Source organism: Myotis daubentonii, chromosome 3, assembly GCF_963259705.1.
Source record: "Myotis daubentonii chromosome 3, mMyoDau2.1, whole genome shotgun sequence".
Lineage (NCBI taxonomy): Eukaryota > Metazoa > Chordata > Mammalia > Chiroptera > Vespertilionidae > Myotis > Myotis daubentonii.
In genome coordinates, this window is record NC_081842.1 from 204900966 (window position 1) to 204915744 (window position 14779).

General features: G+C 39.7%; 1 protein-coding gene across 28 annotated transcripts in view; it reads right to left on the reverse strand.

The window, feature by feature from the left end:
- Positions 1 to 384: 384 nt before the first annotated feature.
- Positions 385 to 14779, reverse strand: part of SRRM1 (serine and arginine repetitive matrix 1) — a 36357-nt gene continuing 21962 nt past the window's right edge. For 19 of the 28 annotated variants that reach the window (XM_059690796.1, XM_059690797.1, XM_059690785.1 and 16 more), the window contains 6 exons: positions 14391 to 14432; positions 8315 to 8425; positions 6048 to 6512; positions 5084 to 5279; positions 1811 to 2011; positions 385 to 1443 (listed from right to left, as the gene is read on the reverse strand). In XM_059690796.1, the coding sequence (XP_059546779.1) occupies positions 1339 to 1443; positions 1811 to 2011; positions 5084 to 5279; positions 6048 to 6512; positions 8315 to 8425; positions 14391 to 14432 (1120 nt within the window). In that variant the 3' untranslated portion in view covers positions 385 to 1338. The remainder of the gene's footprint in view (positions 1444 to 1810; positions 2012 to 5083; positions 5280 to 6047; positions 6513 to 8314; positions 8426 to 14390; positions 14433 to 14779) is intronic. The other 9 variants (XM_059690790.1, XM_059690778.1, XM_059690776.1 and 6 more) reach the window with 1 other exon arrangement.

Here is a 14779-nt window from a genome sequence, read left to right on the forward strand (position 1 = left end):
AAAATAAAAATGGTACAACTACTTCACCACCTTTTTCTTTCCTTTACCCTAACCCAGGGGTGGGCAAACTTTTTGACTCGAGGGCCACAATGGGTTCTTAAACTGGACCGGAGGGCCGGAACAAAAGCATAGATGGAGTGTTTGTGTGAACTAATATAAATTCAAAGTAAACATCATTACATAAAAGGGTACCGTCTTTTTTGCTTGTTTGTTGTTTTATTCATTTCAAACGGGCCGTATCCGGCCCGCAGGCCATAGTTTGCCCACGGCTGCCCTAACCCCACTCTGCTCAAAGTGCCAAGGGGTAAAATGCAGGCACTTTAAGATTTCTAAGGTAGGTTTCTTGCAGTATTGAGATGAGTAAGTAAAAGTAAGTGGCCAACATTTTTAAATTTAGAAATTTATTCTGTTTAATCCACAAGCTTTATATAGCTTTAGTTAAAAAAAAAAAAAAAAAACAACGAAAAAAAACAAAAAACAAAAAAAACCCAAAACAAAACAGTGAAAACAAGACACTATTTCAAAGTCTGGGCCCTTCCAGCCTTTCAAATACAAGAGTTCTGAAGTTGTATATACCAATTGGAAGAATAAGACAAAATTATGAATGGAGCCATGACATTTCAAAAAACAAAATTGACGTAACTGAAGGATCCTTCCTGGGACTAGTTAACTGCCTTAACAAAAAAACACAACAGAACAGAATGAAATTCCAGTGTTCCAAATCAACTTGTTACACATCAGTATTAACCCACAGCGTCCTGGCAAACAGCATGCTTTCATTTTCTGTCTCATCCTAGAGCTTGATCCTGATTCATTTCAGCAGAGACTCCACAGGCAACAGGAAAGATGGTGGCATTAAAACGTTCATTTGTACTTTTGTAGTAGTTCAACAGTGGTCTTATTTTCTGGGCAACTGCAAACCATACAAGGTTGGAAGCATCATAACTTAAATGGGTTCTAAGACTCAAATGAGAAAAAGTAAAGAAAAAAAAAAACAAAAAGAAAGAAAACCTCTGGGAATAGCCAGGGGCATTTAAAGAAACCATAAAAATGCCAACAATATTTAAAGCCCCTTTTTTAAAAAGGGAACTTTTTTTTTTTTGGCTTAAAATATTTCACTCTAAATGAATTTATGTCAGCTGTCAATAAAAGAATGTCACTAATACACTGTGGACACCTTTTGCAATGTAAATCCATGCCCTTTTTTACATGGTGAACTTCAACCTAGTAATTATTACAACAAATGTTATAGTCTAAAGCTCAAACACATTTTAGCATTTTTTGAAATTGAATTGAGTACAAACCAAATAAAATTTACATCATAACAAACATTTCCACCTAAGACTGTGGGGACACTTGAGCCTTCCTCATCGATCTCAGGGCCTTTTCCCGCAGGTGCTTTTCTAAGTCGTCAAGGTTATCTTCAGCTTCACTTTCAGTCTCCTAAAAAAAACACACCGAAAGCTCTTATCCTTAAGTCTCGAGACACTGCCAGGAGATACTAAGTACAGAACAAAATCACACTGTGATGATAGCTGCACAATTCTATGAATATACTAAACCTATCAAACCATATACTTTAAAAGGGCAAATTGTGTAGTATATTAATTATATTGAGAAGTTATTTTTAAAATATAAATTAAGTTATATGGTAGCCATTCATATCGTTATCCTTAATTTTGGCAAATTCCTGTTCTTGGTAGGTCATTGAAAAAAGAGCAAGAGAGTTAACAACTAAGTAGCCAATTATTAAAAAAAGAAGAAGAAAATTTAGCCACTTGTATAAACCGAGGGACAATGATTCTAATACCTTCCTGGGCTCTGGCTCTGCCTCCGGTTCTTCCTGTGCTGATGTGGTGGTGGGAGCAGCAATGGCTGCAGGGGTTCCAGCAGCTGCAGCCATAGCCTTTTCTTTCTTGTGTTTTTTGTGTTTCTTGTGCTTCTTATCCTTTTTGTGTTTCTTGTCCTTCTTTTTCTTCTTTTTCTTTCCACCCCCTTCTTGGTCTGAATTCTAGAAATCCAGAAAAATAACAGCAATAAATTAATCATTAAAATTCTGTCCAATTCAACTCCTCCCCTTTTTAAAAATCCTCACCTGAGGATAATATTCCACCCTCCCCCCCTTGCTTTTCAGAGAGAGTGGAAGGGAGGGAGGGAGAGAAACATCGATGTGAGAGAGATGTATCATCTGGTTGCCTCCCGCACCTGCAACACAGGTACATGCCCCTGACTGGGAATCGAACCTATGAGCCTTTGGTGTGCAGGCCAACACCCTAACCACTGAGAAACACTGGCCAGGGCCAACTCAACCTTTTATATACCCAAGGAAATAACTAAATGGACCAGTCTCAAGGCTTCAAAGACATTTTACACAGATTTTTAAGAGCTAGAATGAACTGTGACGGGAAGCTTTTTTTTTTTTTTTTTTACAATCTTACCCAACTAACTTCACATTAAACCAGGTTTCCCGACCACAAGCTAGCTGTGAGTCAGGGTCAACTTCCAGATGTAAGGAAAAGCGGCATGTCCAATAGAAAGAAAAGTCTCAGAACTCAGACAGGCCTGAGCTGAATTCTGGTTCTTGAACCTGTTAACTATCTGACTTCAAACAAATCTGCTCGACTTTTAAAATGAGCCCTTTTGGGTCAGCCTCTGGGCTCCAAAGGCTCCTTAGCTGTGCTTGAGGGTAAGCCCTTTAAAAAAACATTTTTTAAAAAAAATTGATTTAAAAGAGAGGAAGTGAGAGGGAGAGCTAGAAACATCAGTAATGAGAGAGAATCATTGATGGGCTGCTTCCTGCATACCCCCTTCCTGAGGATCAAGCCCACAACCCAGGCATGTGCCCTTGATCAGAATTGAACCTGGGACCCTTCAGTCCACAGGCTGACGCTGCATCCACTGAGCCAAACCAGCTAGGGAAAGAATGCTATTCTTATGTAGCTTGCCAAAGACTAGATCAGTGGTTCTCAACCTTCCTAATGCTGCGACCCTTTAATAAAGTTCCTCATGTTGTGGTGACCCCCAACCATAAAATTATTTTCGTTGCTACTTCATAACTGTAATTTTGCTACTGTTATGAATTGTAATGTAAATATCTGATGTGCTGTATGTGTTTTCCAATGGTCGCTACCCACAGGTTGAGAACCGCTGGACTAGATAAAGCAATAAAGTACTTTTTATTCCATCTAGTATTTCACAGGTTGCAACGTTTCTTTTTTTTTTTTTTATAGAAACACTGTACAGTTGACTCTTGAAGAATGCAGGGATAAAGGATACCAACCCCCCTCGAAGTCAAAAATCCACAAATAACGCTGGCCAGATGGCTCGGTTGGAGCATCATCCTGGACACCAAAAGGTTTTGGGTTCAATCCCCGGCTGGGGCATGTACAGGAGGCAACAGATTGATGTCTCTTACATACTGATCACTCTCTTTCCCTCTCAAAATAATCAATAAACATAACCTTGAGGACTTAAAAAAATACACAAATAATATTTTACTTCCCCTAAATTTAATTATAGCCATCTCTCAGTACCCGTGAGGGATTGGTTCCAGAACCCCGAGGATACCGAAATTCACGGATTACCAAGTCCCTTAGATAAAGTGGCAAAAAACAATGTTTACAGTCAGCCTTCCAACTGTGGATTGAAAATACTGTTTTTGATCCACAGTTAATTGAATTCATTGATGGGAAACTAGGGGGATATGGATGGTCAATTGTGTATTTATTGAGAAAAAAATACACTTATAAGTGGACCTGTGCAGTTCAAGAGTCAACTGTATTTCCCCTGTTGAAAAAATAAAAGCATTAAAGTGCAATGAAGAAAAATTCAAATCACTCATCATTTCCCTAACACTGTGGTCGGCAAACGGCGGCTCGCGAGCCACATGCGGCTCTTTGGCCCCTTGAGTGTGGCTCTTCCTAAGCCTTAGGAGTACCCTAATTAAGTTAATAACAATGTACCTACCTATATAGTTTAAGTTTTAAAAAATTTGGCTCTCAAAAGAAATTTCAATCGTACTGTTGACATTTGGCTTTGTTGACTAATGAGTTTGCCGACCACTGCCAGCAGTCTAGTGTCTTCTTTGTGATACACATTTTTCCTTTATAAAAATATCATATTTATATAGGCACAATCTAAAATAAAAAATTGCATTGATTTGCATGATCTTAATTAGGCATCCCCAAATGTATCAAACTCTAGAGAAAACAGTAAAAATACTAAAGTGTTTTTCACCTAGATCAGTGATGGCGAACCTATGACACACACATCAGAGGTGACACGCGAACTCATTTTTTTGGTTGATTTTTCTTTGTTAAATATCAAAAATATAAGTCTTTGTTTTACTATGGTTGCAAATATCAAAAAATTTCTATATGTGACATGGCACCAGAGTTAAGTTAGGGTTTTTCAAAATGCTGACACGCCGAGCTCAAAAGGTTCGCCATCACTGACCTAGATAATAGAACCATGGGCAATTTCTTTCTGTTTTTCTAGATTTTCTAAAGAGTCCAATCTCAACCACCAAGATTCTTGAGTTTAACAGTGTTAGATATATCACAAATTAGTGGGTTGCTATAGTACTTTAATGGATTGCTGATGCAACCAACAACACTTAATTTGTACCTCCTTGAAGTCTATCTGAACCACAGAAAACAATGCTCTCTGAGCTACAAAAGACAAAAATGTTCTCTGCTTCCAAGTGACCACATTTATAATAAAAAAGCATAATATGCAAATCGACCGAACAGCAGAACAACTGTCCGATGACCACGCTATGACATGAACTGGCGCCAGGCCAGCCAAGGCCGGTGTGATGCGATTGGTCAGGGGGCTCCGCCATCGCCCCAGGATCACCCCAGAGAGGGAGGCCCAGGTCACCAGCCAAAGGGGCAATCAACAGGGGAGGGGGGGGGAGAAGGGGTGGTGGTGGCAGACGCAGGCAGCGCCAGGCCAGGGTGCGGGCGGGGAGCAGGGCCGGGTGCAGGCAGCCGGGGGAAGGCAGGCCTACCCTTGCACGAATTCTGTGCATTGGGCCTCTAGTACATTTATAAAGGATATCCAAAACAGACCAGACACATACCCTCGCAGGTGATGGGCTTGGTGTTGGGCTTTTAGCCTTTTTCACCGGTACCGCTGGTGACCAGTTGGTAGAGGGTGACTGAGACTGGACAGGAGATGGAGGTGCTGGGGGTTTTTTAGCTGCTGGCTCAGGAGATCCTGAGACAGATCGGGAGGATGAGACTCTCCTTACAGATTGAGGGCTTGGTGAGGCAGCTCTAGACAAAGGGAAAAACAAAACAAAACATTTATTATCCAAGAACAGAGATCTTTCCTAAAAGACAATGACCAACTACCATTATAGAACTAGATCACAAACTTTAACTCAAATTTATATCATCTAAGTCTCCTGGTATTAAATAGTTCAAGCCTCACAATCCTCTTTCCATTCTGTTAGTGATTCTTTCTGTATGAAATTAGCAATGCCAATTCCTAGTATTTTACTTAAGACTGCTTTTAGCTTTTATCAGTCTTACATAGACATGCAAGGAATATTCTAGCCCTAGCCAGTTTGGCTCAGTGACTAGAGTGTTGGCCTGTGGACTGAAGAGTCCCGGGTTTGATTCCAGTCAAGGGCACAAGCCCAGGCTGAGGGCTCAATCCCCAGTAGGGGGTGTGCAGGAGGCAGCCGATAAATGATTCTCTCTCATCACTGATGTTTCTCTCTCTCTCTCCCTCTCCCTTCTTCTCTGAAATCAATAAAAATATATTTTTAAAAAAACCCACCAAAAATGAAATATTCTATTCATCACTTAAGAGTTTAGAACCAGAAAGAAACCTATGGCATTTAGTTTATGCCATTAGGAACAATCCTGAAAACAGAAAAGGGTCTCTGAATAGTAATCAGAATTTGCTTTACAAGTTTGTATTCACAGCTTATTCTTTCTGTAATTTCATAGTAAACGGGGGTGAGGAGAGGAGCATTTCAACATAAAGAAAGCTATGCAAGTTAATGTTCCTAATCAAAGAGCATAACATATCTTTACTTTTTTGTCTTTTTGGGTTCTGGCGTCCTGGAGACTCTCCTAATGGGCCTAGTACTTGGAGATGGGGATTGCCTTCTTTGGGGTGATGATGAGGCTCCTCTTCGAACGGGTGGAGGACTTGAGGAGGTCTGAGGAGCTCGAGGCCGTGGCGAGGGCGAATGCCGTTTGTTTGGTTGTGGTGACCGGACCTCCCGCGTAGATCGGCCTGGGGAAGACCCTTTCCTATGCTTTGATGACAATGAAGGTGAACGTCTCTTGTTGGCTGGGGAGCTTCTTTGTTTGGGAGGTGGAGAATGGGAGACGCGACGCTTTGGTGGTGGAGATGGTGATGCCCTTCGTTTAGGAGGGGGTGGGGGAGAAGCCGTTCTTCTCTTCGGGGGTGGGGAAGGAGAATATCTCCTCTGTATTGGAGGAGAGTATCTTCTTGGGGAAGGTGAGCGCCGACGAGGGGGAGGAGAAGGAGTCCTATAGGAAAAATACATCATTAAGCTGGAAGGTCCAACAAGAAATAGTATACAAAGAAAACTAACCAGTAATTATGGCAATATAGGCACATCTCAGATACTTCGGATTTTGTTTCCTATCATTGGAATACAGCAAATATTGCAATAAATCAAGTAAAATAAATTTATTGGTTTCCCAGTGCATATAAGTTATGCTTATACCATACTGTAATCTATTAAGTGTGCAATAGCATATTTCTTTTCTTTTTTCTTTTTTTTATTGCTTAAAGTATTACAAAGGGTATTACATATGTGTCCATTTTTTCTCCCCGCCCTAGACAGTCCCCTAGCCTCCCCTATCCCCCAGTGTCTTATGTCCATTGGTTATGCTTATATGCATGCATACAAGTCCTTTAGTTGATCTCTTACCCGACTACCTCCTGCCCCCCAACCCTCCCCGGCCTTCCCACTGCAGTTTGACAATCTGTTTGAGGCAGCTCTGCCTCTGTATCTATTATTGTTTAAAAGTTTATAATGGTCTCTATTACCCATGAATGAGTGAGATCATGTGGTATTTTTGCAATAGCATATTTCTTTAAAAAAGTGTATGTACAGTTATTTAAAAATATCTTATTGCTAAAAAATGCTCACCCATCATCTGAGCCATCTTTTTGTTGGTGGTGGATCTTGGCTCAGTGTTGATGAAAATGCAATATTTACAAAGTGCAATAAAATGAGGTACTTGCGTGTATTGTACTAGCACCAGGCAAAGGGAGTATTTTCTAAATGGAAATGCTATACCTTTATCTTTATTTAAGTAAAAACATCACAATAAAATTCCTGTTTATCATAAAGTACTACAATAACCAGAATTTTATATTATTTTCCATACAAACAACTGTAAACCTACTTTTGCCCCACATTAGTGTTCCTACCTTTAAATTGATTTCTCTGTATCTATGTGTGACTCAGATACCATAAAAGCAAGCTATTTAAAGTGTACATTTTGCCCATCCCTTGTGGCTCAGTGGTTGAGCGTTGACCTATGAACCAAAAGGTCAAGGTTCAATTCCTGGTCAGGGCACATTCCCAGGGTTTCGGGCTCAATCCTCAATAGGGGGTGTGCAAGAGGGAGCTGATCAATGAATCTCTCTAATCTGATGTTTCTATCTCTTCCTTTCCCTTGCTCTCTAAAATCAAAGGTCCCAGGTTCGATTCCAGTCAAGGGTACATGCAAGAGTATAAAGTGTACATTTCAATGGTTTTTTAGTATATTTGTAGTTGTATAACCATTATCACTCCCCATTCCCACCTAGACACCACTAATCCACTTTGTATCTATAGATTTGTGTTCTGAATTTTTCATATAAATGGAATCATATTTGTGGTGTTTTCTGAATGGCTGAGCAATATCACTCTAAGCTAGTTCAATCATAAAGGCTCAAACGTGCTCTAAGATTCATCAAGGGTGGCGGGGGGAGATCAACCAAAGGACTTGTATGTATGCATGTAAGTATAACCAATGGACAGAGACACTAGGGGTGAGGGCATGAGCGGGGAGGTGGGGGCAATAGGGGGAGAAGGTCACATATGTAATACCTTAATCAATAAAGAAAAAAAAAGGATTAATCAAAGATGGACACACAGTAATGTGGTGAAGGCCTGGGTAGGGCAGGGGCTGGGTGGAAGAGGATAAAAACGGAGAGATTGGGGGACAGCTGTAATATTGTCAACAAAGATATTTAAAGATCTTAATAACTATATAGATAAATAAGCAAGCACAGTTTCTCTAATGAACTCCAACAAACATATCTGATAAAATACCTTCGTCTTGGTGGTGGTGTGGGAGACCTACGCCGTCGAGGAGGTGGAGCAGGAGAGGGAGAACGTCGCCTTCTGGTGGGTGGTGGGGAGGGACTTCTCCTGCGTCGACCACTGCACCAAAGAAGAATTATAGTTGATTCTGAGTTAGTAGCATTTATAATTAAGTTATCTAGATGACACCATTTCAATCATTATTAACCCAAAGTGCAGCAACTGTTACTCTATCCCTCAGAGCAGTTTTCAAATTACAGTTCAAGAGTATTAGTCAAGACCCTGGGTTATGAACCACCATTTTTAAAGAATAGAAAATCAGAATGTTGCTTGCAGTAAAGATAAATATTCTTTTTTTTTTTTAATAATTTTTTTATTGATTTTTTACAGAGAGGAAGGGAGAGGGATAGAGAGTTAGAAACATCGATGAGAGAGAAGCATCGATCAGCTGCCTCCTGCACACCCACCACTGGGGATGTACCTGCAACCAAGGTACATGTCCTTGACCGGAATCGAACCTGGGACCCTTCAGTCCCCAGGCCGACGCTCCATCCAGTGAGCCAAACCAGCCAGGGCAAGATAAATATTCTTTATGAAATCTTTGTTTCAGTATATAAATATGTAGTCTGGGTCATGATGTAAAATATTCTTAACGTGATGAAGGGAAAAAAGTTTGGAAACAGAGCCTTAAGAGAATTGTTTTGAAATTGGCACACACCAGAATACCTGGGAAACTTATTTGAGCTTTGCATTCATCAGGTCTGGGCTGTGGTCTAGCCAGTGTATTTTGAAAAGACTCTCAAGGTGATTTTCCAATACCTTACTAGGAACAACTGCACTGAAGCCTAGAAAAATTTAATGTTCCAAACAGATATTTTGAATTTAACACTTATTAGTGGCTTAAAGCCCAAAATCTGGGTGTCACAGCTCCAAATTCTTGAGTTTTAAAATGTACACTGCTCAAGAGTTACATACTGTTAACTGAAAACAGTCCCCAAAGGCAAAGGATAAAAGTTGTCTGAGCACTAAAACTACATCTGAAATATACAGATTATATCAATTCATAGCCATCTTCCTAAAGATCTATTAAAATATACACTAAACCAGTGTGCCACCTTTTGGGTAAATTTGTAATTACAAGTAGCCAAATAATATAATTAATTAATTTCTTGTCCAGAACAGTATTGGTGCTGCCCTTGAGGTCTGAGGAGCTCGAGGCCATGCTCCTCATATTTCCTATGAATCTGGAAATATTTTCTAAAGTTTATTGGTCTTGGTTCCCTTTAAAATTAAGAAGGGTTCTGTTACCAGTGAAAATCCTGAAATTATTAAATTAAAATTTATATTTGTTTATGCCTTGTGTAGACTAAAACTCCACTTTGAATAGATTTAAAATAAAAGCTACAAGAGGCAAAGATATCAAGACAGATAAGCTTTAGATGAGTGAAATGTAGGCACTGAACTATTAACTACAAAAAAAGGGACAGTTTCAAATCAGCAGGGTTAATCAGAATTATGGGACCAAGAGAAATAGGATAATTACAGTACTGTTTCATCAACAGGTAATGAAGATTTCAAATGGGTTTTTGACTTAAAAAGAAGAAAAGCAAAGGTTTATATTCACAAACTTTGAGGGTGAGATGACTTAAAGCAGAACTCCCAATATGTTATCAATAGGCATAATAGCATAAGAGGCTATTTACTATTGATTATGTAGCTTCTCTTTTTAAAATTCTCCCAATTTGTTTGCAAAACATTAAACAAAGAGTCTCATTAAAACTGAATTCAGATTAGAATCTATTATGAATCTATCTATGAGGTATTTATTCTGCGCCTTAGTTTCATTTGTAAAATGAAATAACTAACGGTCCCTTTCAGTAATGACCTTCATCTGGTTTCCTGTGTTTCTATGTGAGAAAATAACTGAAAAGAGAATAAATAAAACCATAACCAAAGTAGCATAACCTAAGGAACTGCCAGAAAAATCTGATAATCACTTGTAACTGGAATCTTGATACCACATGATTCTATGACCCGAAAGCTCTAGTTTTTTTTTTTAACTGATCTGATAAGGGACACATTTCAGGGATTAAAGGAAAAAAAGGTAAGCATTTTTTAGTTACCCTGAACACTAATGTCAAACCAAGCATTCAAATGTGTGTAGAAATTGTTAAATAGAAAGTTTCGGAGAACCAAGATGGCGGCATAGGTTAACGCCGGAGTTTGCTGCTTTGAACAACTACTTCAAAAGTGAAACCAAAAAACGGAAGGGACATCACCCAGAACCACAGGAACGCTGGCTGAGTGGAAGTCCTACAACTAGGAGGAAAGAGAAACGCACACGGACACTCAGAGGAGGCGCAGTGCTGAAGTCAAATTCTGAGGTGCGGAGTGCGCGGAGCGGGTTGGCGGCGGAGGGCGCGGTTGGCGTTTTCAATCGGGAGGGAGTCGCAGACTCTGAGCTCCAGATACAGGCGAGTCTTTAGGGACCTAGACTCAAACGGGAGAAGCGGGACTGTCTGGCTTCGGTCAGAGCGAGTGCAGCTTTCTCTCCGAGCTTTGCAGCGGGTGCTGGGACTCAGAGAGGCAGAGCCCTTGGGGACAGGACTGAGAGCCGCCATAACTGCTCTCTCCGGCCCACCCTGTTGATCCTGTGCGACCCGCCCCGCCCAAGCCCTGCACAGAGGCATTTGCCGGATAGCCTCAGGCAAAGGCTAGATTAGCACCTCCCTAGAGGACAGAAGTTCTCTCACTGCTGACACAGCTGATTCTCATAGCCACTTGGCCTGGAGGTCAAACCCTCCCTGGAATTAGCTACAACAATCAAGATTTAACTATAAGACTGCGAACAAAGACCACTAGGGGGTGCACCAAGGAAGCATAACAAAATGCGGAGACAAAGAAACAGGACAAAATTGTCAATGGAAGATATAGAGTTCAGAACCACACTTTTAAGGTCTCTCAAGAACTGTTTAGAAGCTGCCGATAAACTTAATGAGATCTACACGAAAACTAATAAGACCCTCGATCTTATATTGGGGAACCAACTAGAAATTAAGCATACACAGACTGAAATAACGAATATTATACAGACGCCCGACAGCAGACCAGAGGAGCGCAAGAATCAAGTCAATGATTTGAAATGCGAGGAAGCAAAAAACATCCAACCGGAAAAGCAAAATGAAAAAAGAATCCAAAAATGCGAGGATAGTGTAAGGAGCCTCTGGGACAGCTTCAAGCGTACCAACATCAGAATTATAGGGGTGCCAGAAGATGAGAGAGAGCAAGATATTGAAAACCTATTTGAAGAAATAATGACAGAAAACTTCCCCCACCTGGTGAAAGAAATGGACTTACAGGTCCAAGAAGCACGGAGAACCCCAAACGAAAGGAATCCAAAGAGGACCACACCAAGACACATCATAATTAAAATGCCAAGAGCAAAAGATAAAGAGAGAATCTTAAAAACAGCAAGAGAAAGAAACTCAGTTACCTACAAGGGAATACCCATATGACTGTCAGCTGATTTCTCAACAGAAACTTTGCAGGCCAGAAGGGAGTGGCAAGAAATATTCAAAGTGATGAATACCAAGAACCTACAACCAAGATTACTTTATCCAGCAAAGCTATCATTCAGAATTGAAGGTCACATAAAGAGCTTCACAGATAAGGAAAAGCTAAAGGAGTTCATCACCACCAAACCAGGATTATATGAAATGCTGAAAGGTATCCTTTAAGAAGAGGAAGAGGAAGAAAAAGGTAAAGATACAAATTATGAACAACAAATATGCATCTATCAACAAGTGAATCTAAGAATCAAGTGAATAAATAATCTGATGAACAGAATGAACTGTTGATTATAATAGAATCAGGGACATAGAAAGGGAATGGACTGACTATTCTTGGGGGGGAAAGGGGTGTGGGAGATGTGGGAAGAGACTGGACAAAAATCGTGCACCTATGGATGAGGACAGTGGGTGGGGAGTGAGGGCAGAGGGTGGGGCGGGAACTGGGAGGAGGGGAGTTATGGGGGGAAAAAAAGAGGAACAAATGTAATAATCTGAACAATAAAGATTTAATTAAAAAAAAAAAAGAAAGTTTCCCTCCTAAAAACTGTGAGAACCAGTTTTCAATAAGACTCAATTTGATGTGTAGCCCTTAGCCTCTCAAGCATTTAGGAATAGACAAGTCTTATAGCAAGAGGCCAACTTGCTATCTCTGCCCTGACATCTTCAGAACAATCTCATTTCACTAGCCACATTGGTGAGGGGAGGTAAAAAGTTATAGATGTGACAACTACACTAAGTATGATCAATATACCGTATCCTTTAATTTAAAGGAGTATTCAATCCCCAAAGATGAGTGTTTAAGAGCATGAAAAATGTTACTGTTTTTTGTTTAAACTTTATATATATATGAAACAAGGCTGTTTCCCCTCTTAAAATACTATAAATATTGAAGCATGATTCCAATTAATTATTTCTACATCTCTAAATCCCAGACACCTGATTGCAATTTCTAATATTACTAAACTTGAGGCTACTAGTATAATTTAGTACCTTTTATTTTTTATATATATTTTTATTGGTTTCTGAGAGGAAGGGAGAGGGAGAGATAGAAACATCAATGATGAGAGAGAATCACGGATCGGCTGCCTCCTGCACACTCCCTACTGGGGATAGAGCCCCACAACCCAGGCATGTGCCCATGACGGGAATTGAACTCAGGACTCTTCAGTCTGCAGGCCGACACTCTACCCACTGAGCCAAACCAGCTAGGGCAGTACCTTTTAAAATGTGGATACACAAAACAAAAACATCCTGGTGTAGGGTAATAAACATTAGCGTTGATTTCACTGTAATGAGAAATCTCTTTTCCAGTAAAGAAAATAGTTCCATAATTTGGGGAGTGGAAGAAATCTTACCACTAAACTGATTTTGTAAAGTATACAAATCTATCATTAAGTTGATGAGTAAAGAAGCCAGGGTTAATTACAGCTGGGTACAGAATACCTCAGCAGTGGTTCTCAATCTTCTAGCCCTTTAAATACAGTTCCTCATGTTGTGACGCAATCATAAAATTATTTTCGTTGCTACTTCATAACTGTAATGTTGCTACTGTTATGAATCGTAATGTAAATACCTGATATGCAGGATGGTCTTAGGCAACCTCTGTGAAAGGGTCGTTCGACTGCCAAAGGGGACGCGACCCACAGGTTGAGAACCACTGATCTAAAGCGATCTTGTTTTAGGTTTTCATTTTTTAATTGAGAAGTAATAGTTACTTTCACGGCACAAATATACTGCTTAGGCTCCACTACAAATATTGCTGACTGGTTCTAAAGAGTCTTTCCAAGAAAACCCTTTTATTAATGAGACTACCTAAAAGAACATAGCTTCAAAAACTGAGCCAAAATAAGACAATGAGAGTTTCAGGAAGAACAAATACTTAGAAATTAAGTGGCAGCTAAACCTCCGCAAAGAGAAGACCAGTGAAGATATAGTCTAGTGCTATGTCAATGGCACAGGTAAGACCTAGCTTTGTTACTTTGTAACTCTAAAAACTCACTTTACTACTTCCGGGCCTGTTTATTTCACCCATGAGATAGGCTACATTAAAGATTTCTAGGTATGATTTGACTTTAAAATGTTAGGTTTCATGGTCACCCAGACACTGATAATCAAAAAGGGTCAATGAAAATATCAAACCTACCTTCCTACCATAGGAAGCACTGAGCAAAGGCCAAAATCTTGCATTCCTTTTTCACTTTTTGAAGCCTCTCCATAGTTTTTCTTGCCTTCCCTAATGTCACCATCAAGTCCTTCCCCACTAAATTTGAGGTGCTATTACTACAAATACTTTAACTGCACAAAAATATAAGTTCAAATAACTCTCTAAAATGAACAGTATATACAATTCTATCATTAAATTGATGTGTAAAGAAGCATAATTAAAAACTAAAACTGAGGACCTTTTCCACAGCCATACACTGTATACCTAGGAATGGAATAAGGTTACCTAAACAGTAAATTAAGTCACTAAAACTTTGACATGTAATCCTGTTACAAAGTAGTGTCTAACCAACCTTTTAGTCATTGGCGATTGCCATCGCTTTCCCATCTGCATCCTGAGAGCAGTGGAGAAAAACAAATGTCAAGAATTCCATTCACCAAATTATTCACTTCAATGGCATTAAGTATCACTAATGGAGATATATTTTTTAAACAGGAATCATTTAACTGGTATTCTTTTTGTCATGCACACATATCACATGGTGGTACAAACCTTACAAAGTTCTCATTAATTGCTAATAATCACCAAACAATGCAACCCCCTACCCAACAAAATGTGACCATTTCCTTCTGTCCTGGAAATGGAGTTAGCCAAATTCTAAAATAAGCCCATAGCCCATCCCTTTATTTATGAAGTTTCATCACTACAGAACACAGCAATGAAGCTATTGAAGAAAAGACA